The sequence below is a fragment of the Oncorhynchus kisutch genome, linkage group LG5 (genome assembly GCF_002021735.2).
Source record: "Oncorhynchus kisutch isolate 150728-3 linkage group LG5, Okis_V2, whole genome shotgun sequence".
Lineage (NCBI taxonomy): Eukaryota > Metazoa > Chordata > Actinopteri > Salmoniformes > Salmonidae > Oncorhynchus > Oncorhynchus kisutch.
The window spans coordinates 54998509-55021151 of NC_034178.2; the positions used below are offsets into that span (position 1 = coordinate 54998509).

The window sequence follows — 22643 nt, forward strand, 5'->3', positions numbered from 1 at the left end:
AGAACTGAAATAAAACCAGAAATGTATATCTGTGCTACAAAGGTATACCATAACTTGACAGAACCTAAGGGCAAAATAAATATATTCCACATACAATTTACATTTTAGAGGGATTTCGGGTAAAGTACAGGAGAGTGTAACTACAGTAGGAGCTTAATTAAGTGTGTGTGTGTGTGTGTGTGTGTATGTGTGTGGGGGGGGGGGGGGGGGGGGTGATAATCTATTCTAGAGGGACACGATGGATATAGTGAAATCACTAGTGGACGGTCATGAAAGGGTGTGCCATGGAGATAGAGACACAAGTTCACCCCCAAAATGACCATGTTAAGATAACCCACTTCCAGGGCTTGAGTATTCTGTGTGGAGTGGAGAGTCCTTTGTAACACTCCTTTGGGTGTCCTGTCCCTTAAATGTTGAGGGTCTCTCTTAAGGTCTCTTTCAGGGTATCTGGCCACCCCAGTCCTGTCCCTCAAATGTTGAGGGTCTCTTTCAAGGTTTCTTACAGGGTATCTGCCCACCCACTCCTGTTCTTTACACGATGAAGGTTTGTGTCAGGAGTAGAGAGTACCTGGCCAACCCCACTGCAGATCTTTGCACGCAGAAGGTCTCTTTTTGGCTTACAGGGTACCTGTCCAACCCAACTCTGCGGCCTTGGATGAATGTCTTGATTCGAGAAAAGCTGTCCCACCTCCAACCTTACATGAAGAAGGTCTATTAGGTTTAGAGAATACCCAACTCAACCTCTCTCCATGGTCATCATGTGCTGGAGGTCTGTGTGATGCTCCTCTGGCTGGTACCTGGCCCAGACAAACTCCACTTCCCTGGATGATGGTGAAGGTATGTGTGGTGAAGGTCTGTGTGGTGAAGGTCTGTGTGGTGAAGGTCTAAAGCCCTATTCAGACAGGATTTGTTTCACTGGGTGAGATAGGGTAATGTAATTAAATGCACGAGTACAAAACAACATAAATTTAGTCCCATCCGAATCTGCCATGCCAGTAATTTTTACTTGGTGGGGAGGTTATTATTCCAACCCCCAAAATCGACTTATCCTGTGTGAATCGACATCCCTGTGTTTTGAGGGATATTACAGAGTTTAATAGGTGCTGCACGCAGTTTGGGAAGAACATGGGAACAAATTGATGCTTTAAACAAAGAGCTATGCACGTAGCCTACAAATGAATGACCTGTTTTGTCATATATCAACTTTCCCTATGACCAGATGATATTGTGCCCATTCAATAATAAATTGTAAAATATGTTAGTTAATTAGATATCTGTACACAGTTCATGGTTCTTATTGATATTATTTTGACTTTCGAACTGAGGGTAGCCAGATACCCTGAAGAGACCTATCCCTAGACGAGTTTAAATATCTTCATGCCTAGAACAGCCTCCAGGCTTCCATCATATGAATGAGGAGGGGCAGATGGTAAAACTAATCCTGTCTGATTCGTCCACTGGAAAAACAGACATTCTAGGGTAATAATTACATAACTGACATTCTATAGTAATACTAGTCCAGTGCGAATAGGGCTTAAGTCCATTAGGGGGTAGAGGGTCCCCGACCAACCCCCTCTCCTCTCATGGTACTCCTCTAGAGTCTGTGCGATGGAGAAGGTCATTGAAGGTTAGAGAGTACCTCACACCAGGCCTCTTCTGGTGTTCCCATGGTCCTTATGAACTGAAGGACTGTGTGATGCTCCTCTGACTGGTATAAAGAATGGCTTTCGGGGGTAGGGAGAACCTGTCCCACCCCAACTCATCTCCTCCATGGTCCTCACTCCTCATGTGCTGGAGGTCTGAGTGACGCTCCTCTGACTGCTATGGTCCTTGACGACGTAGGTGGAAATGCTCCTGCGGCTCTGCTGCTGGTCAAATCCTCCGCACCGTGAGGCCTTCAGGTACTGTGAGGAGCAGCAGACAAAGCACCTCATCAGGTCGTGAAACAGGTGGCCAGCGAAGAACATATAGATCCACGGGTTACAGCAGCTGTTCAGGCTGGCCAGTAACATGGCAATGATAAACGCCACATCTAGGATAGAGAGAGAGAAGGAAAGAGACATTGAAGTCAATTTTCAACTGCCGACAACTTTCAATATGCATTGTAGATACGATAAGTCTATCACAGCTTTTACCAATGCAAAACACAATATGGTAACTGCAGTATAGAAAGTACAAATATTTCTCCTTGTCGAAATGTATACTTTGCACCGTAGTTCATTTCAATAGCAATTGCTTGATTGTCAATTTTGATGTGCATTCAAACTTCCAAATTTGAAGGAGCAATAACAATCTGTTTTCGATAAACTGCTATACTTTGGCAGGCATTCATCCACAACAATCATCATCTTGTTATTCACAAACAGCAAACTATTATCTGACATTATTCTCTCCAGGCATCTGGGGCACTGTTTAACCAAACCCGGTAACCGGAGTTCCGGTTTAAGTCAAAAACACCATTCTTCTTGCACTACATGAAGCAATGTTTAGTGGGAAAAAAAAAAACTCAATAAGACACTGACGCGGGAAGGACAGTGTGTGTATGTACTGTGACCTTTGAAGCCATTAGATGAATCCCTACCGGCGATCTGACATTTCACTAAATGAATTTAAAGTGAACAGAATTGGCATAGGTTTGAGATAGAACTTCCACCATCTCTCTCTAGCTCTCTCTCTCCTTCCATATGCCTCTGCTCTTCTTAGATATAGTAGGTTATGATATATATTTTATTGTCCATTTACATGGACATTTATTTTGTGACGTCAACATACAAATACACAAACACACAATATATTACATGCAGTACAGAAAACCATAAAGTTAGCACACGTTGCACATTTACTTTTCCACATATTAAAAGTCTCTGGCCTACTGTCCGACCATGAATTGGGCCTGCATCTGTTCTATGTCCCAATCAGCCAATGTCCCATCAGCCATCAGGCTGTCTTGTCTTGCTCCTATTCTTGCTGAACAGTGGGACCCTTTAATCTCCTTCGGAGAGCAGCAGCTGAAGACACCTCCACTCGTAGCTGGCTTTCTAGAACAAAACAAATCAACAAATCATAGTGATCCCTGGCCTGGCTGTGGTGTGTCTTACATATTGGTGGAACGGAGGAAAGGAAAGGGAAACCCCCACTGCCATATGGGAACAGAGATATAGATGGAACCATGACGGTTGATGGACAAAAAAGAAAAAGGCTAATTTCAATTCAGTCTTAGGGGATGTGGTTCGATGTGGCAGTTACTGATGTTTGTCCCCCATGAGACACCATAGGAACAAAGCCAGTACTACTTCCTCAAGTTTGGTGCAGTATTTATAAGTTAAAACATATTCAACATAATGTCGTATGTAAAGAAAGTCAGATCCTCTGCTCTGCTGGCCAGGTCTATCTCACTGTCTGTGTTCTGCGGTAGGAATGGAAAAAGCACAATCAATGCAGCTTTGCATCCCTAAGTGGACAAGTGAGCATTGTCAAAATCAAAACCCAACCCTCAACAGTAAATCATGATGAACTCACTAACAAATCTCTGTTTTGGATGAGACTGAATTTATGACCAAAATTATCCTATTTACACTTTGTAGTCAATTTTGACTAATATCGATGCCACATAGGCCGTTTCCTATCAGAGAAGTTGTCTATTGTCTTCAATCATTCGGAAAGTATTCAGACTCGTTGACTTTTTCCAAATGCTATTACGTTACATCCTTATTTTAAATTTGATTAAATAGTTTTTTCCCCCTCATCAATCTACACACAATACCCCATAAGGACAAAGCAAAAATTGAAATATCACATTTACATAAGTATTCAGACAGGACTTTGTCAGCAATTATAGCCTCAAGTCTTCTTGGGTATGACGCTACAAGCTTGCACACCTGTATTTGAGGATTTTCTCCAATTCTTCTCTGAAGATCCACTCAAGCTCTGTCACGTTGGATGGGGTGTTGCTGCACAGCTATTTTTATTCATTCTCTTCAGAGATGTTCAATCGGGTTCAAGTCCGGGCTCTGGCTAGGCCACTCAAGAACATTCAGAGACTTGTCCCGAAGCCACTCCTGTGTTGTCTTGGCTGTTTGCTCAGGGTTGTTGTCTTGTTGTAAGGTGAAGCTTCGCCCCAGTCTGATGTCCTGAGCGCTCTGGAGCAGGTTTTCATCAAGGATCTCTCTGTACTTTAATCTGTTAATCTTTCCCTCGATCCTGACTAGTCTCCCAGTCCCTGCCACTGAAAACATCCCCAAAGCATTTATGCTGCCACCAGCATGCCTCACCTTAGAGATTGTGCCAGATTTCCTCCAGACATGACACTTGGCATTCAGGCCAAAGAGTTCAATCTTGGTTTCATCAGACCAGAGAATATTGTTTCTTATGGTCTGAGAGTCTTTAGGTACCTTTGGCAAACTCCAAGTGGGCTGTCGTGCGTTTACTGAGGAGTGGCTTCCGTCTGGCCACTCTACCATAAAGGTCTGATTGGTGGAGAGCTGCAGATATGGTTGTCCTTCTGGAAGTTTCTCCCATCTCCACAGAAGAACTCTAGAGCTCTGTCAGAGTGACCATCGGGTTCTTGGTCACCTCCCTGACTAAGGCCCTTCTCCCCCAATTGTTCAGTTAGGCCGGGTAGCCAGCTCTAGGAAGAGTCCAGGTGGTTCCAAACTTCTTCCATTTAAGAATGATGGAGGCCACTGTGTTCTTAGGGACCTTCAATGCTGCAGAAATGTTTTGGTACACTTCCCAAGATCTGTGCCTCAACACAATCCTGTCTCAAAGCTCTACGGACAATTCCTTTGAACTCATGGCTTGGTTTTTGCTCTGATATGCACTGTCAACTGTGGGACCTTATATAGACAGGTGTGTGCCTTTCCAAATCATTTCCAATCAATTGAATTTACCACAGGTGGACTCCAATCAAGTTTTCGAAACATCTCAAGGATGATCAATGGGAACAGGATGCACCTGAGTTCAATTTCGAGTCTCATAGCAAATGGTCTGAATAGTTATAAATCATAATCAAGAATAAAACAAGTGACTGTCACCATTTCCCTTTTTAGAGGCTGTTTTTCTGTTTTTTTATTAATTAGCAAACATTTCTAAAAACACGTTTTTGCTTCGTCATTATGAGGTATTGTGTGTAGATTGCTGAGGAAAATGTTTTCTTTAATCCTTTTTAGAATAAGGCTGTAAAGTAACAAAATGTGGAAAAATTCAAGGGGTCAGAATACTTTCTGAAGGCACTGTATGTACCAGTAAGCTGTTGTACGTACCAATAAACTAGTCTGATGAAGTGAGTGTTATTTAATTCATGAAAAGATCAGCAAGTAATAAATCATTTTTGGTCTCTGGGGGAAAAGTACATACAGTGCCTTGCGAAAGTATTCGGCCCCCTTGAACTTTGCGACCTTTTGCCACATTTCAGGCTTCAAACATAAAGATATAAAACTGTATTTTTTTGTGAAGAATCAACAACAAGTGGGACACAATCATGAAGTGGAACGACATTTATTGGATATTTCAAACTTTTTTAACAAATCAAAAACTATTATTTTTAATTATTCAGCCCCTTTACTTTCAGTGCAGCAAACTCTCTCCAGAAGTTCAGTGAGGATCTCTGAATGATCCAATGTTGACCTAAATGACTAATGATGATAAATACAATCCACCTGTGTGTAATCAAGTCTCCGTATAAATGCACCTGCACTGTGATAGTCTCAGAGGTCCGTTAAAAGCGCAGAGAGCATCATGAAGAACAAGGAACACACCAGGCAGGTCCGAGATACTGTTGTGAAGAAGTTTAAAGCCGGATTTGGATACAAAAAGATTTCCCAAGCTTTAAACATCCCAAGGTGCACTGTGCAAGCGATAATATTGAAATGGAAGGAGTATCAGACCACTGCAAATCTACCAAGACCTGGCCGTCCCTCTAAACTTTCAGCTCATACAAGGAGAAGACTGATCAGAGATGCAGCCAAGAGGCCCATGATCACTCTGGATGAACTGCAGAAATCTACAGCTGAGGTGGGTTGATCAGAGCCTGCTGACAGCTTCTCTCTCTCTCTTTCTCTCTCTTCCTGTCTCTCTCTCTCTTTCTCTCCAAAGCCTCTCCTTCATTTTACAGACTGTTGAATATACTTTAGGCTATAAAGACATATAGGACACAAGGCCTCAAAGGAAAACTATATCTGGTATTGAAGTGATTTGATCCTAAAGAAGATTGCAGCAGTACCTAATCCTCAGTACAACTCGAGAAATAGAATGCCTAACTTACTCTCCCCATAGGAGAACCCTTTGAAGAACCGTTTTTGATTCCAGGTAGAACCGTTTTGGTTCCACAGAGAACCGTTTTCCACAGAGGGTTCTTACATGGAACCAAAAATGGTTCTCCTATGGGGACAGCTGAATAACTATTTTTTCTAAGAGTGTTTATTTCTATGAATAGGACTCAATGAACTGACAATCTGATAGTACAGTTGGGAGCTGAACAGCCAGGTGTCAATTATAATTCAGCATGGAAAGACATGCATGTACCCATGTCTTACAGTTTTTCTCAATTGCTAAAACACTATAACCCATTGGCTGAACAAAGTTCTCAGTTGCCTGGACTCATTTAGCTAATTATGCAGTCTGTTGTCAATACCTTAAACCATTTTACATGATAAAACACAATTTGCAGATCTCACTTAGACTTTTCAGCAAAACGTTCTCATTCTCAAAACACATTCTGCACTCTAATGCACATGTCATCCATACTGGTAAACACAAGTGGCAACAATCAAATACAAATAGAGAACACATGTCATTGATTGAACACAACCACTCAACATGTATTTAACCTGTTTCAAATAATGTGAGATCATCAAAGGACAATGATGGAAAATATGAATATTTCTTTTGATTAAAAATGTACTTCTCCCTGAGAATTGTATGTTTTGAACAATGTGTTTTCTATTTTTCTGTGTATTGTTTACTGACTGCTTCAGAGTGTATATCATTTTGATCACTTTGTTTATGATTTGAGAGCAGTGTTTGATTTTGAACACAGGTAAAACTGTTTTGAGGCGAATGTTTCATTTTGCAAGAGGAGTCAGAGGTTATGTAAATAGTGCTTGAAGATGAGGTTTTGTGTTTAATGTTTTCAGGTAATGGAGCAAGGTTTCAGAAATTGTGTTTTAGCAATTGAGAATAACTGTAATAGTTTTCTCCTAATCATTTATTACAGTTTTTCTCAATTGAGATGTGTGTGTGCATTTGTATGAGAGAGAGAGAGAGAGAGAGAGAGAGAGAGAGAGAGAGAGAGAGAGAGAGAGAGAGAGAGAGAGAGAGAGAGAGAGAGAGAGAGAGAGAGAGAGAGAGAGAGAGAGAGAGAGAGAGAGAGAGAGAGAGAGAGAGAGAGAGAGAGAGAGAGAGAGAGAGAGAGAGAGAGAGAGAGAGAGAGAGAGAGAGAGAGAGAGAGAGAGAGAGAGAGAATATCTTAATTTATGCAAAGACACAGGCCTTGTATTGTAATACGTTGAGGGTTTGCTTTAGCCTACCTGGAGTGCCAAATGGGCTGGGTTCGCATTTTGGGATTTTACTATTGGTTCATTATAACATGCAAGCTCAATCAAGCATACTTGAACTTTTTAAAACTTTTTTAGTCAATTAGCAGATGCTCTTATCCAGAGCGCCTTATGGTTAGTGAATTCACATTAAAATAGCTAGGTGAGATAACCACATACCACAGTCGAAGTATGTGAAAATATTTCAAATATTATTGAAAGCCCATCTTAATGATGAGTGAGTGAACAAAAGAGGGGGATGAAACCTTCAACACTCTCTTGTTGCTGATTCAAAACCTGAGTTGCTCCTAGCCTTCCCCATACACAGAGGTCCCAAGGCTGACATCCTTCCAAGTCCATAAGGCTTTTGAATTTTTATTTATCTGAGTATTTGACGATATAGCTCCATTGGGATCCATTGCTCAATGGCTGGCTCCTGCTGCAGTGGCTAGCATCACAAAGCGATGGTTGAAATGTGGTCTGGAGCAGATGGACTCCCCTGAGCTCCCCTTTAAAGGAGGAAAGATTAAGATAAGAGGAGCAAATCTCCTGACAAATGATGTTATTATACAGAAAAGACACAAATCAGGACACAAGGGCCCCTAGGACCCCATAAGGTGAGAGAGTGGAAGGAACACTTTGATGTCACAGTACATTTACCCTCCCTAGCTCTAGAAAGGCCCTGCAGGGCTTTGAAATGTATAACTGCTACTCTCTCCTACCCTGGGGCGGCAGGGTAGCCTAGTGGTTAGAGCATTGGACTAGCAAGTTCAAAACCTCGAGCTGACAAGGTACAAGTCTGTCATTCTGCCCCTGAACAGGCAGTTAACCCACTGTTCCTAGGCTGTCATTGAAAATAAGAATTTGTTCTTAACTGACTTGCCTAGTTAAATAAAGATAACATTTGGTTGTTTCCATTTTGAGGTATATTTAGGGATTATAACAACATCATTTATCAACTTTGAGCTTGATGGTTTTTGTTTGGGCCATTCCAGTGACACACTATATATACAAACGTATGTGTACACCGCTTCAAATGAGTGGATTCGGCTATTTCAGCCCTACCCGTTGCTGAGAGGTGTATCAAATTGAGCACACAGCCATGCAATCTCCATAGAGAAACATTGTTGGGAGAATGGCCTCAGTGAGGAGCTTAGTGACTTTCAACGTGGCACAGTCATAGGATGCCACCTTTCCAACAAGTCAGTTCGTCAAATTTCTGCCAGAATGCATACTGCCAACTGTAAGGGCCCAGCCTCACTAATGCTCTTGTGGTTTAATGAAAGCAAGTCCCCGCAGCAATGCTCCAACATCTAGTGGGAAGCCTTCCCAGAAGAGTGGAGGCTGTTATAGCAGCACAGGTGGGACCAACTCCATATTAATGCTCATGGTTTTGGGTGTAGTGTATGTGATACAGTGGGGCAAAAAGGTATTTAGTCAGCCACCAATTGTGCAAGTTCTCCCACTTAAAAAGATGAGAGAGGCCTGTAATTTTCATCATAGGTACACTTCAACTATGACAGACAAAATGAGAAAAATCACATTGTAGGATTTTTAATGAATTTATTTGCAAATTATGGTGGAAAATAAGTATTTGGTCAATAACAAAAGTGTATCTAAATACTTTGTTATATACCCTTTGTTGGCAATGACAGAGGTCAAACGTTTTTTGTAAGTCTTCACAAGGTTTTCACACACTGTTGCTGGTATTTTGGCCCATTCCTCCATGCAGATCTCCTCTAGAGCAGTGATGTTTTGTGGCTGTTGCTGGGCAACACGGACTTTCAACTCCCTCCAAAGATTTTCTATGGGGTTGAGATCTGGAGACTGGCTAGGCCACTCCAGGACCTTGAAATGCTTCCTACGAAGCCACTCCTTCGTTGCCCGGGCGGAGTGTTTGGGATCATTGTCATGCTGAAAGACCCAGCCACATTTCATCTTCAATGCCCTTGCTGATGGAAGCAGGTTTTCACTCAAAATCTCACGATACATGGCTCCATTCATTCTTTCCTTTACATGGATCAGTCGTCCTCGTCCCTTTGCAGAAACAGCCCCAAAGCATGATGTTTCCACTCCCATGCTTCACAGTAGGTATGGTGTTCTTTGGTTGCAACTCAGCATTCTTTGTCCTCCAAACACGACGAGTTGAGTTTTTACCAAAAAGTTCTATTTTGGTTTCATCTCACCATATGACATTCTCCCAATCTTCTTCTGGATCATCCAAATGCTCTCTAGCAAAATTCAGATAGGCCTGGACATGTACTGACTTAAGCAGGGGGACACGTCTGTCACTGCAGGATTTGAGTCCCTGGCGGCGTAGTGTGTTACTGATGGTAGGCTTTGTTACTTTGGTCCCAGCTTTCTGCAGGTCATTCACTAGGTGTGGTTCTGGGATTTTTGCTCACTGTTCTTGTGATCATTTTGACCCCACGGGGTGAGATCTTGCGTGGAGCCCCAGATCGAGGGAGATTATCAGTGGTCTTGTATGTCTTCCATTTCCTAATAATTGCTCCCACAATTGATTTCTTCAAATCAAGCTGCTTACCTATTGCAGATTCAGTCTTCCCAGCCTGGTGCAGGTCTACAATTTTGTTTCTGGTGTACTTTGACAGCTCTTTGGTTTTGGCCATAGTGTAGTTTGGAGTGTGACTGTTTGAGGTTGTGGACAGGTGTCTTTTATACTGATAACAAGTTCAAACAGGTGCTATTAATACAGGTAACGAGTGGAGGACAGAGGAGCCTCTTAAAGAAGAAGTTACAGGTCTGTGAGAGCCAGAAATCTTGCTTGTTTGTAGGTGACCAAATACTTATTTTCCACCATAATTAATTAAAAATCCTACAATGTGATTTTCTGGATTTTTTTTCTCATTTTGTCTGTCATAGTTGAAGTGTACCTATGATGAAAATTACAGGCCTCTCTCATCTTTTTAAGTGGGAGAACTTGCACAATTGGTGGCTGACTAAATACTTTTTTGCCCCGCTGTATGTAGTGTATGTGATATGTTTTGGGGTAGATATGATATCTGTATAAAAAATGGCTGTATTTGGACTTTATGTATATACAACAACTAATATATACTGCATTTATATGCAAAAAGCAGGTGAATTGAACATACAGTATGTAAGTGTATATACATGTGATGTGGCTAACTATCTAAAATTTCCCTATCCTAAATTGGCCATGGATGGAGATAGGGATTTGGACTTGTGGTTCTACTTAATTGTCGGTACTGGCCAATGATTATAAGGGAGATTCTAATCCAACCAAACATTCTTATATTCTGCCCCTGGCATGAGAGAATGTAAGTTCAAAATGTAGATAGATGTATTAGGCTAATGTTAATTAGCAAAAACATGTAGGATGTGACATAGAGTCATAGGCCATTTTGTCAACGTGAAAGAGAGGAGGATGGCATTTGTGTTTCTTTACAAGTAGGGGGAGTGAACATGTTTTTTCTACACATGCACACACACATACAGTTGAAGTCGGAGGTTTACATACACCTTAGCCAAATACATTTAAACTCAGTTTTTCACAATATATCCACATAAAAGGGCCTCCCGGGTGGCGCAGTGATAAGGGCCTCCCCCTTTTTCCTCCAAACATAACGATGGTCATTGGAGGCTGGTGGCTTCTTCCTTGCTGAGCGACCTTTCAGGTTATGTCGATATAGGACTCGTTTTACTGTGATATAGATACTTTTGTACCTGTTTCCTCCAGCATCTTCACAAGGTCCTTTGCTATTGTTCTGGGATTAATTTGCCCTTTTCGCACCAAAGTACGTTCATCTCCTGGAGATAGAAAGCTTCTCCTTCCTGAGCGGTATGACGGCTGCTGCGTGGTCCCATGGTGTTTATACTTGCGTACTATTGTTTTCACAGATGAACGTGGTACCTTCAGGCATTTGGAAATTGCTCCCAAGGATGAATCAGACGTGTGTAGGTCTACAATTTTTTTTCTGAGGTCTTGGCGGATTTCTTTTGATTTCCCCATGATGTCAAACAAAGAGGCACTGAGTTTGAAGGTAGGCCTGGAAATACATCCACAGGTATACCTCCAATTGACTCAAATTATGTCAATTAGCCTTTCAGAAGCTTCCAAAGCCGTGACATAATTTAAAGGAATTTTTCAAGCTGTTTAAAGGCACAGTCTGTATTGTAAACTTCTGACCCACTGGAATAGTGATACAGTGAAGTATTAGTGAAAAAATCTGTCTGTAAACAATTGTTTGAAAAATGACTTGTGTCATGCACAAAGTAGATGTCCTAACTGACTTGCCAAAACTATAGTTGAAAAACAAGTTTTTATTTTTTAATTTGTCACTGTATTAGACTAAGCATAGGTGACTTGATGATGTTGAAATGTTGAAGTTGAAATGGAGCTGGAATAGTGAGGCTGCTCCTGTTTTCTTTGTGACTTGCAGTTACTCTCTGTGGTTCTAAATCAATAGTTGTTTCATTGTCTGAAAAAGTCAGCAACATTAACTGGCTTGACCATGCTGTAGGTAATGTAACTGTTTGTTTTTACATGCAATATGCTTTGTGGACTTCACCGGACATAGTTTGCGCTCCAGTTTTGTGACTTCACTGGACATAGTTTGCTCTCCGGTTTTGTGATGTAACCAAGGTGGGGTTTAAATTATTTTGGGCCTCAGGCCTATATAATATCACGGTGGCAAGACATATGAACTAACAGGTTATAGAGCAAACAACACAATTATCACAACACATAGGTTCTAATATGGCTTATTTTATGTCTGGGCTTACTCAATGATTTTACCAATAGTAGTCTCATTCAAACCTTTTCGTGGTCATAGCGATAAGATTATATACAACATTCATCTCAGGGATATTGTCATCAAAATGTATCTGGAAGTACATAATATGATAAGAATAAGGCATATAATAACAATAATTGGCTTTCACAACAATTTATTCTGGTGTCACCCTGATCTGTTTCACCTGTCTTTGTGCTTGTCTCCACCCCCCTCCAGGTGTTGCCCATCTTCCCCATTATCCCCAGTGTACTTATACATGCGTTCTCTGTTTGTCTGTTGCCAGTTTGCTTTGTTTCGTCAAGCATACCAGAGGTTTTTCCGGTGCTCCTGTCTGGCTCCAGTTCCTGTTTTCTAGCTTTTCCGGTTTTGACCTTTCTGCCTGCCCTGACCCTGAGCCTGCCTGTCGTTCTGTACCTTGACATACCACCCTGGATTACTGACCTCTAAATGCCCTGACCCTGAGCCTGCTTGCCGTTCTGTACCTTTTGGACTCTGCTCTGGCCTACTGACCTCTGCCTGCCCGTGATCTGTTGTTTGCCTGCCCCCAGAGGTAAAATACAAAAAAAGTAACCAAGCAGTATAGTTCTGGACAACAACCCAATAAAGAGCAGATAGCACCGTTGTTACAAAGGGGATGGGGACATGAAGGGCTGTAATAAACTTTTGTTATTTCAAAGCTGTCTGCACTTGGGTCTACTCCTGAGCCTTGACACTCGGCCTATAGCATATCACATGAAGGGTCAGAACAGGAACAATTTAAAATACCAATATTATTTGACAATCTTTGTGAATAATGATGAGTGAGAAAGTTACAGAAACATAAATATCATAGTTCGAAAGCAGTTTTCTGAAGAGCTACAATTGGATCAACAGATTGATCTGGAACATGCTCATTGGTCTGGGAAAACCAGGGGGCACTGGTGATGCCAATAGAACCAGACCCAGGCTATTTTTAGTGAGATTCCTCAGGTTCAAAGATTGCAGTCCTTGAAAAAGCCAAATGCCTTAAATTAGGATTTCTCTATGCAGTCTGTCAAAGAAGAAACTAACTAATACCAACCATGAAGGCTGTAATAGAACAAGGTGACATAGCATACTTGAGGATTGACAAACTGATTGTTCACCCTCCCTCCCTAGGAGTTAGGAGGAGCAATAGACAGGGATCTATGAATATAGATGTTTTTTGTAACACCAACTGTCCTTTGCGAAAGAAACGTATTTATGTTGCCAATGTATATAACCTGACGCAAGTTATGACATTACCTGTCAGATCTCCCCAAGGAGACGTGGGTGTGCAGGAGAAACAAGTTCTGAAGGAAAAGGTTGTTTATTTAAACAAGTACAAAATAACAGGACACCGTACTACAACAGTAGCCACAAAGCCACACTCAGACACAGTCCAGGGAAAAACCACCTGTTAAAAATGAACTAAAGAAAATGCCATCCAAAACTCACTGACAGTCAAACGAAAACAATCCCGCACAAAAACCCAAAGGAAATGGTGAGATTAAACACCCCCCTAATTAACCAAAATGAAACCAGGTGAAACACAAAACAAACATAACCAAAAGAAAAGGAAAAAGGATCAGTGGCAGCTAGTAGACCGGCGATGACGACCGCCGAGCGCCGCCCCGAACAGGAAGAGGAGTCACCTTCGGTGGAAGTCGTGACATTACCAACCAGAACGTTCACTAATAGGTCCGGTATCACATCGTCAACTTGAATCGATCACATTTTTACTAACATGGCTGAACATTGTTCTAAAGCTGTATCAGTGGCACTAGGTTGTAGTGATCATAACTTGATTGCACTCACTAGGAAAATTAAAATACCAAAGTCGGGCCCTAAAGTAATCTACCGAAGGTCCTACAGAGGGTTCAAACAGGACTCATTTGTGAGTGAAAAAAACTAAACTACAAGGCGTCAGAGTATGTAACATCTAGCACTCTGAATCCGGTGATTCAATTCCTGGTCCTATCACACTTAGAGAACTGTCCAGTTAGTACACTCCTGGCCCCTTACACTGTCTGAATCTGTCCTGCTAGATGACCTAAGCGGGGACATGCTTAAACCACCTGACCAAGTCCTAAAGCAATGGGATTTACTAAATCTTTCTCAGATTATTACCAACCCGACAAGATATGACTCCAAACACCCAGAAAAGGCTACTCACATCAATGTTCTCCTCACAAATAATCCTGATAGGTATCAGTCTGATGTTTTCTGTAATGACCTTAGTGATCACCATTTAACAGCCTGTGTTTGTAATGCTGCTCAGTGAAACGACCTGTCCTGATGTGTCATAGACGCTTGCTAAATAACTTTAAATAGTAAGCCTTCCTTCATGACCTGGCCTCTGTAAATTGGTATAGATTCAGCTTGATCCACTCTGTTGAAGGCGCTTGGACCTTTTTTAAATATATTTTCAGTGATATTGTTAACAAACATGCCCCCATAAAGAAAATGAGAATTAAAAACAGGTTCAGCCCCTGGTTTGACCATGATCTTGCACAGTTACTACACCTCAAGAATTGCATTTGGCGAAAGGCTCGGCACACGCATACTCAGGTGACTGGCTCTCATTCAGGCAAATGAGAAATACGTGCACTCAGGCTATCCTGAAGGCCAAAGTTAGTTAGTTTAAGGACCAGTTCTCTCTCTGTGCGTCTAACCCCAAGAAGTTCTGGAAAACGGTTAAAGACCTGGAGAATAACCCCCCCCCCCCCCCCCCTCACAGCTGCCCATGTCCCTTGTAGTTGTTGATGTGGTTGTTACTGACAAGAATCACATGCTTGAGCTTTTTAATCACCACTTCATTAAGTCAGGATTTCTATTTGACTCAGACATGCCTCCTTGCCTGTCCAAATGTTTATCTCCCACCCCTTCTAATGCCACTAGCCCTGATGCTCCTCCCGCTTTTCCCCCTGCCCCTCTACAAAGTTTCTCACTGCAGGTTGTCACTGAGTCTGAGATGCTAAAGGAGCTCCTTAACCTTGACCCGCAAAAAACATATGGGTCAGATGGTTTATACCCTTTCTTCTTTAAGGTTGCTGTCACTGTAATTGCCAAGCCTATCTCCAACCTTTTTAACCTGCCTCTTCTCTCTGGGGAGGTTCCCATTGCTTGGATGGCAGCCACGGTTCGTCATTTTTTTAAAGGGGGAGATCAAGCCGATCCTAACTGTTATTGTCACGCCCTGACCGTAGAGAGCGTTTTATGTCTCTATTTTGTTTTGGTCAGGGTGTGATTTGGGTGGGCAGTCTATGTTCTATGTTCTATGATTTTCTATTTCTATGTGTTTGGCCAGTTGTGGTTCTCAATCAGAGGCAGCTGTCTAGTACCCTTTTCCCCCACCTGTTTTGTGGGAAGTTAACTTTGTCTTTGTTCAGGGCACATAGGTTTTTGTTTATTCGTTTTGTCGGCATCATTTTTTAATAAAGAAAAAATGTACAGAACTTCCCACCACCGACGGACCAAGCAGCATGGTAAGGTGGACTCCTGGACATGGGAGGACGTTCTGGATGGCAAGGGAGTCTACACATGGGAGGTGGTCCTGGCGGGAAGGGATCGCCTTCCATGGGAACAGGTGGAGGCAGCTAGGAGAGCAGAGGCAGCCGGAGAAAGGAACCAGCGGTATGTGAGAACACGGCTGGCAAGGAAGCCCTAGAGGCATCCCCCCCCAAAGAACATTTGGGGGGCACACGGGGAGTGTGGCAGAGTCAGGAAGACTCTGAGAGCATGGGACTGGTCAGGCACGTGCTATGGGGTGATGCTCACGGTGTCGAGGCGGAGCATTCACAGGCTGATGTGCTCGGTGCCAGTGTCCCGCATTTGCCGGGTGGAAGCTATCATCCAGCCAGAACGGGTGGGGCCAGCTCTGCGCTCGAGACCACCAGTGCGCCTCCACGGCCTAGTGTATCCGGTGCCTCGGCCAAGGAAGAGGCCTCCTGGATGTCTCCCCAGCCCGGTGAGTCCTGTGCCTGCTCCCAGAGCCAGGTCTCCTGTGTGTCTCCCCAGCCCGGTGAGTCCTGTGCCTCCCTCCTGTCTGGAGCTGCCAGAGTCTCCCTCCTGTCTGGAGCTGCCAGAGTCTCCCTCCTGTCTGGAGCTGCCAGAGTCTCCCTCCTGTCTGGAGCTGCCAGAGTCTCCCTCCTGTCTGGAGCTGCCAGAGTCTCCCTCCTGCCCGGGGCCCGCTACAAGGGACCCCAGTCCGGGGTCGGCGGCGAGGGTCCCCGTCCTAGAGGCGCCACCTAAGTGGGCCAAGCCAGAGGTGGAGCGGGGTCTACGTCCGTCGCCAGAGCCGCCACCGCAGAGAAATGCCCACCCAGACCCTCCCCTATAGGTTCATGTTTTGCGCCTGGAGTCCGCACCTTTGGGGTGGGGGGGGGGGGGACTGTCATGCCCTGACCGTAGAGAGCGTTTTAAGTCTCTATTTTGGTTTGGTCAGGGTGTGATTTGGGTGGGCAGTCTATGTTCTATGATTTTCTATTTCTATGTGTTTGGCCGGGTGTGCTTCTCAATCAGAGGCAGCTGTCTATCATTGTCTCTGATTGAGAACCATACTTACGTACCCTTTTCCCCCTCCTGTTTTGTGGGAAGTTTTTTAATAAAGAGAAAATGTACGCTTACCATGCTGCACCTTGGTCCAGTCCTTCAGCCAGCCGTGACAGTTATAGGCCTATTTCTATTTTGCCCTGTTTATCAAAACTGTTGGAAAAACGTGTCAATAATCAACTGACTGGCTTTTTTGATGTCTATAGTATTCTCTCTGGTATGCAATCTGGTTTCCGCTCAGGTTATGGATGTGTCACTGCAAACTTAAAGGTTAGATTGGGTTCAAGTCTGGGCTCTGGTTGGGCCCTTCAAGAACATTCAGATGCTTGTCCTGAACCCACTCCTGCGTTGTCTTGGAGGTGTGCTGAAGGTTGTTGTCCTGTTTGAAGGTGAACCTTCCCCCCAGTCTGAGATTCTGTGTGCTCTGGAGCAGGTTTTCATCAAGGATCGCTCTGTACTTTGCTCCGTTCATCTTTCCCTCGATCGTGACTAGTCTCCCAGTCCCTGCCGCTGAAAAACATCCACACAGCATGATGCTGCCACCACCATGCTTCACCAAAGGGATGGTGCCAGGTTTCCTCCAGACGTGACGCTTGGCATTCAAGCCAAAGAGTTCAATCCTGGTTTCATCAGACCAGAATATCTTGTTTCTCATGGTCTGAAAGTCCTTTAGATGACTTTTGGCAAACTCCAAGTGGGCTGTTGTGCCTTTTACTGAAGAGTGGCTTCCGTTTGGCCGCTCTACCAAAAAGTCCTGATTGGTGGAGTGCTGCAGAGATGGTTGTCCTTCTGAAAGGTTCTGCCATCACCACATAGGAACTCTGGAGCTCTGTCAGTGTGACCATCGGGTTCTTGGTCACCTCCTTGACAATGGCTTTCTCCCCCAATTGCTCCATTTGGCCGGGTAGCCAGCTCTAGGAAGAGTTTTGGTGGTTCCTAACTTCTTCCATTTTAGAATGATGGAGGCCACTGTGTTCTTGGGGACCTTCAATGATGCAGAAATGTTTTTGGTACCCTTCCCTATATACTTGAATGGCCCAGCTAACATGCTAAGTAGTTTCAAAGCAAATGCTAAACTTGTCCGTGATAAGAATCATATACGCAACCTTTGGGTTGCTAGATGTTTGCCTTATACACCCGCCCAATCACCATACTTTCGTTTTTGCCATAGTTCCTGCAGTCAAATGACCAAATTTTCCTATAGTGGCCTCATGGGTGGAATGTTATTAATATATTTCATAATTTAATATTCAATAAACATTCATTTTTTTAAACACTGAAAATCCAGTGTTTCTATGTCAAACGGGTTTGTTTATATTTCAGTTTTCTGTGTTGTATATGAAGTGTAATATTGGGATAAAAACTCAAATGGAATACATTTCAACTGTTTATTTGACATGGTACATGGGTCTTCTTTTTTTATTCCCATAACCATGTGTGTGAGGTGTATACTTTTGTTTCAAAGTAGATTTGTTTAAGTCTACTGTAAAACTTCTGTCTTATGTAACCATATCAAATGTAACATATCACACTAATTTGAGTGTCCCAGATTGACATATACTATGTTACGTGTACTCTATGAGACCAGGCTGATGGACAGTGACGTGGTGCTATTTTCTTAGGTGTGGAAGCGCAAAATAAAGTGTAAAACATTATAATTTCCTCACTCAAAGTTTGTACCGACAGATATATAGTTTTTGTATAGCCTATTATTATATAGAATATGCATATTATGCACTCTACAGGGCTAAGCCCACACATTATTGTGTCAAGACCTATTTCAATGTTTAATACCCTCAAACCCCAATTTAGGCATACCTAATTGTAATCATCACTGTCAATTGTGAATTCTTCATGTTTTACTGATGAAACTGCATCATGGGAATAGCCTATGCATTTAGATTTTCTTGAATTACTGTTTTGTGAGCAAATTATAGCAGATGGTGTTAAAAAACTATATATATATATATATATCCTGGTGTGCTCTGTTGAGTTTTGGCACATGAGAACTGTGGCCTGGGATGAAGAAGAAAAAAAAATACAATATATAAATATAGGACAAAACACACATCACAACAAGAGAGAAAACACTACATAAAGAGAGACCTAAGACAACAACATAGCAAGGAAGCAACATGACAACACAGCATGGTAGCAACACAACATGGCAGCAGCACAAAACATGGTACAAACATTATTGGACACAGACAACAGCACAAAGGGCAAGAAGGTAGAGACAACAATACATCACACAAAGCAGCCACAACTGTCAGTAAAAGTGTCCACGATTGAGTCTTTGAATGAAGAGATTGAGATGAAGCTGTTCAGTTTGAGTGTTTGTTGCAGCTCGTTCCGGTCACTAGCTGCAGCGAACTGAAAAGAGGAGTGACCCAGGGATGTGTGTGCTTTGGGGACCTATAAAGGAATGTGACTGGCAGAACAGGTGTTGTATGTGGAGGATGAGGGCAGCAGTAGTTACCTCAGATAGGGGAGAGTGAGGCCTAAGAGGGATTTATAAATAAGCGTCAACCAGTGGGTCTTGTGACGGGTATACAGAGATGACCAGTTTACAGAGGAGTATAGAGTGCAGTGATGTGTCCTATAAGGAGCATTGGTGGCAAATCTGATAGCCGAATGGTAAAGAACATCTAGCCGCTCGAGAGTACCCAGTGGCCTCCATCATGATTTAGCTGTTTGATTTTGAAATGTAGGACCCCTTTAGGTATAACAAAAACCTTTACTTGGCCTTTACTGCTATAGCCCATGGAAACACATTGAATAACACATTTATGCAGTAAATGGTAAAAAAAAGATAGTAAAAAAAGAAATCATAAGGAATAAGGTTTTGAAGTGTCTGTCCTATATCTAGGAGATGTAAGAAATATTGGTGGTGTTTTGGACACATTTAACCCGTTTAACCCGAACGGGCCTGGGTCTCAACCAATAGCCAATAGGCTAAATGTGCCAAGCAGGGCTACAGCAACTCCCAGAGAGGGTCAGGCTCCTTAGGCTTTGCGGTAGCCTTTCTGGTTTGGGTGTCCTCGGCAGAACGGTGTCATGTAACCAAGTGGTCACATAATGTGCTGGGTTCAACTGCGCAAGATGTGGTCCGTGGAGTTTTTTGAAAATCAAGGCAGACACACGGTGAATTTGGATTTTTTTTTGACGGGCCTCTGCAGTGCATAGATATATCCAATAGTTATTCATAATTCGTGGCACTGCCAGAGAGAAGACAGGGAAGAAACCACAATTTACCTACCTCTAGACCGCCATGTAGTTTGTCATTCTATTATTTTTCATGACATTCTTGTGGTAATTAATCAGAATTAATTGTCCAGAAATAGTTTTACCAGCTCTGTGTATACCTCTAATTGAAAAAGGTGAGGGAGCTCTGCTCTCCTGCGATCCAGCAGCACAACCCTGCTTATGGAGCCAACAATTGATCTACATTATGCAGTATTGCTATGTTTATACGTGCTCCTGATAAGCCCATCCATGCATAAAGCACTGTGTAATTCATGCATAAAGCTCTTTACAATTACCTTCTCTGGGTGCAGCAGGATCCCATGCCGACCACATTTGTACGAAGAAAAAAGGAGTCCAGCAAACAATATAAGCTAGGACTATGACAAAAGTCATTTTGACAGTTCGGATCTTTGCTTTTGATATGAGCTTTACACTGCTCACTCGAGAGAGCGCTGCGCCTTTGTACTCCCGCGGCGTCAGAGACATACACTGATCCCGTCTGGTTTTCATTTTAAAGTTTTGCCATATTTTAAAACTTATCAGGCCATAGCAAAGACTTAGGATAGCCACTGGAATTATGTAGATTGTAAGACTAATCCATGTAATGTACGCCTTGGCGCCCCAGGGTTGCACGAAGTCTCCCCAACAGTCATAAACTCCGTTGCCCACCTCCCTCAACGAAAATATATACACTTGAGGGGTACTGAAAATCAGACTAAGCATCCAAGAGGCAATCACATAAAAACGGTCCTTCCTCTTGTGCAGAGAGCGAAGCGGCTGACATATCGCCAAGCATCTGTCTATGGACATTAGAACAAGCATGTAGGTCGACCCGAACATCCCGACAACCTGTAGGTACTTCACCAGCCTGCACAGTAAGTCCGGCCCGTAGAAGCGGAATGTAATGTCCCATATAAGCTGCGGGAGGACCTGAAAGATTGCCACCACCAGGTCCGCAATACTGAGGTGTTTCATGAAGTAATACATCCGAGAGTGGCTGTGCTTGCTCGTATGGATAGCCAAAAGGACGCAAATGTTACCGACCAACGCGAGCAGCAGAACTAGAACAAGAACGGTCACCTCCACTTTGGCCACCTCCTCGTTCCGCTTCAAGGGGTTCACGATGGACTGGTTCCCAGTACTGGTCTCGTTTCCACCGCGACTCGAGTTGGTCCATGAATCATTTATAATTGCCCACAAGTCTTGGTCTCGCAGAAGGTCCTCCATCATTCATGCGTAAACTCGCCACCTTACACAAGCTCCGTTTTCTACGTAGTTCTATGTACTTTTGTGAAACGAAAATGTTGGAACTATACGATGCTCCGTCGATCTGTTTGCATAGTGTGTTTCACCTGGAGCCTAAAAACACTGCTTATTATCCAGTACCAGACATCGGGGAAGTGACTGGTTGGCTCCTCATCTGTTCCTTGTTCCTTTGTTTATAATTTCCCATTATTGCAAAGTTTATTAAGATGTTTTGTTCTGTTTACATGTTTGTCTCTTGGACGGTAGGCTTATCAAAGGCAAAGTAAAATCCAATAGTAAGGTGTCCCAATTAGGCGTAGACTCTGGGAGATATGTTCTAGGTAAATACAAATAAAAAGAAGCCTACATTTTACAAGTCAGTGGCAAAAAGATCAAACATGGATAAATGAATAAATACATGTATGATATGTGCAATTACTAGACCAGTCAATTCAGCAATCAATCAATATCAACCATATTAATAGGCTACTAATAATATACTAATTATAATAATCACCATAATCTTACTAATAATAATTTTAATCATACTTACTAATCATGATAAAAAATTATAACATTAAGATAAGATAATTAATATTAATTTACTTACCATATTATAAAGACAGCCTTTCCAACTAGTGCGCACAGATCTTTTTCTAGATGGGCTTTTGCTGTCCACATCCCCTGATGTCTTTGTAGCATGTATGAGGTATAATGCGGTGCTTTAAGCACAGCATACTGAGTTGTGCAAGCTGGGGCCCTCCCTCTGCCCATGCGCAATGTGTCCGGCATTCTTATTGGTACCACTTCTGTCCCAACTAAGACGTGGCTAAGAAACTCACAGCCGTCACTAGATGGCTATGCAAGAAACAGTATATCATTTTCCAACCTATAATTAATACAGGGCATTTATTGTTTGTTTTGACAGAAAGAAAAAAATGAAATGTGTTATCAATAGTTTACGCATGAAAGGTACAAGTGGAGTCCCACATTTTTAGAATAACATAACATTTAAATGTTTTGGACGTTATCTTGGCATTAATACATGTCACATATCAGTTTGCAAACAATGTAAACAAAAATATATATATATATGTATATCATTAAGTTAATAAACATGGTCTCTTTTTTGTTTTCTTGAGTAAGGCAGCTCCAATATGCAGGTGCTTCAGCCTAGCTCAGTGCTTTCTGTGGTGGTGGAGCAAGCCAGCAGAAAATATGGAGCGTTGCACAGTGATTGGCTCAGTGTTCTGTCACTCATGGGGACACTACGTCACTGCAAAGCTTAAGG

General features: G+C 42.6%; 1 protein-coding gene across 1 annotated transcript; it reads right to left on the minus strand.

Moving 5' to 3' along the window:
* Positions 1 to 224: 224 nt before the first annotated feature.
* LOC109890258 (isotocin receptor-like) lies at positions 225 to 22051 on the minus strand. The gene is made up of 3 exons (XM_020482248.2): positions 21963 to 22051; positions 20404 to 21689; positions 225 to 2032 (listed from the first exon to the last, which is right to left on the minus strand). The coding sequence occupies exons 2-3, from the start codon at positions 21335 to 21337 to the stop codon at positions 1785 to 1787; spliced, it is 1182 nt and encodes a 393-aa protein (XP_020337837.1). The 5' UTR covers positions 21338 to 21689; positions 21963 to 22051; the 3' UTR covers positions 225 to 1784.
* Between the last annotated feature and the right edge of the window lie 592 nt (positions 22052 to 22643).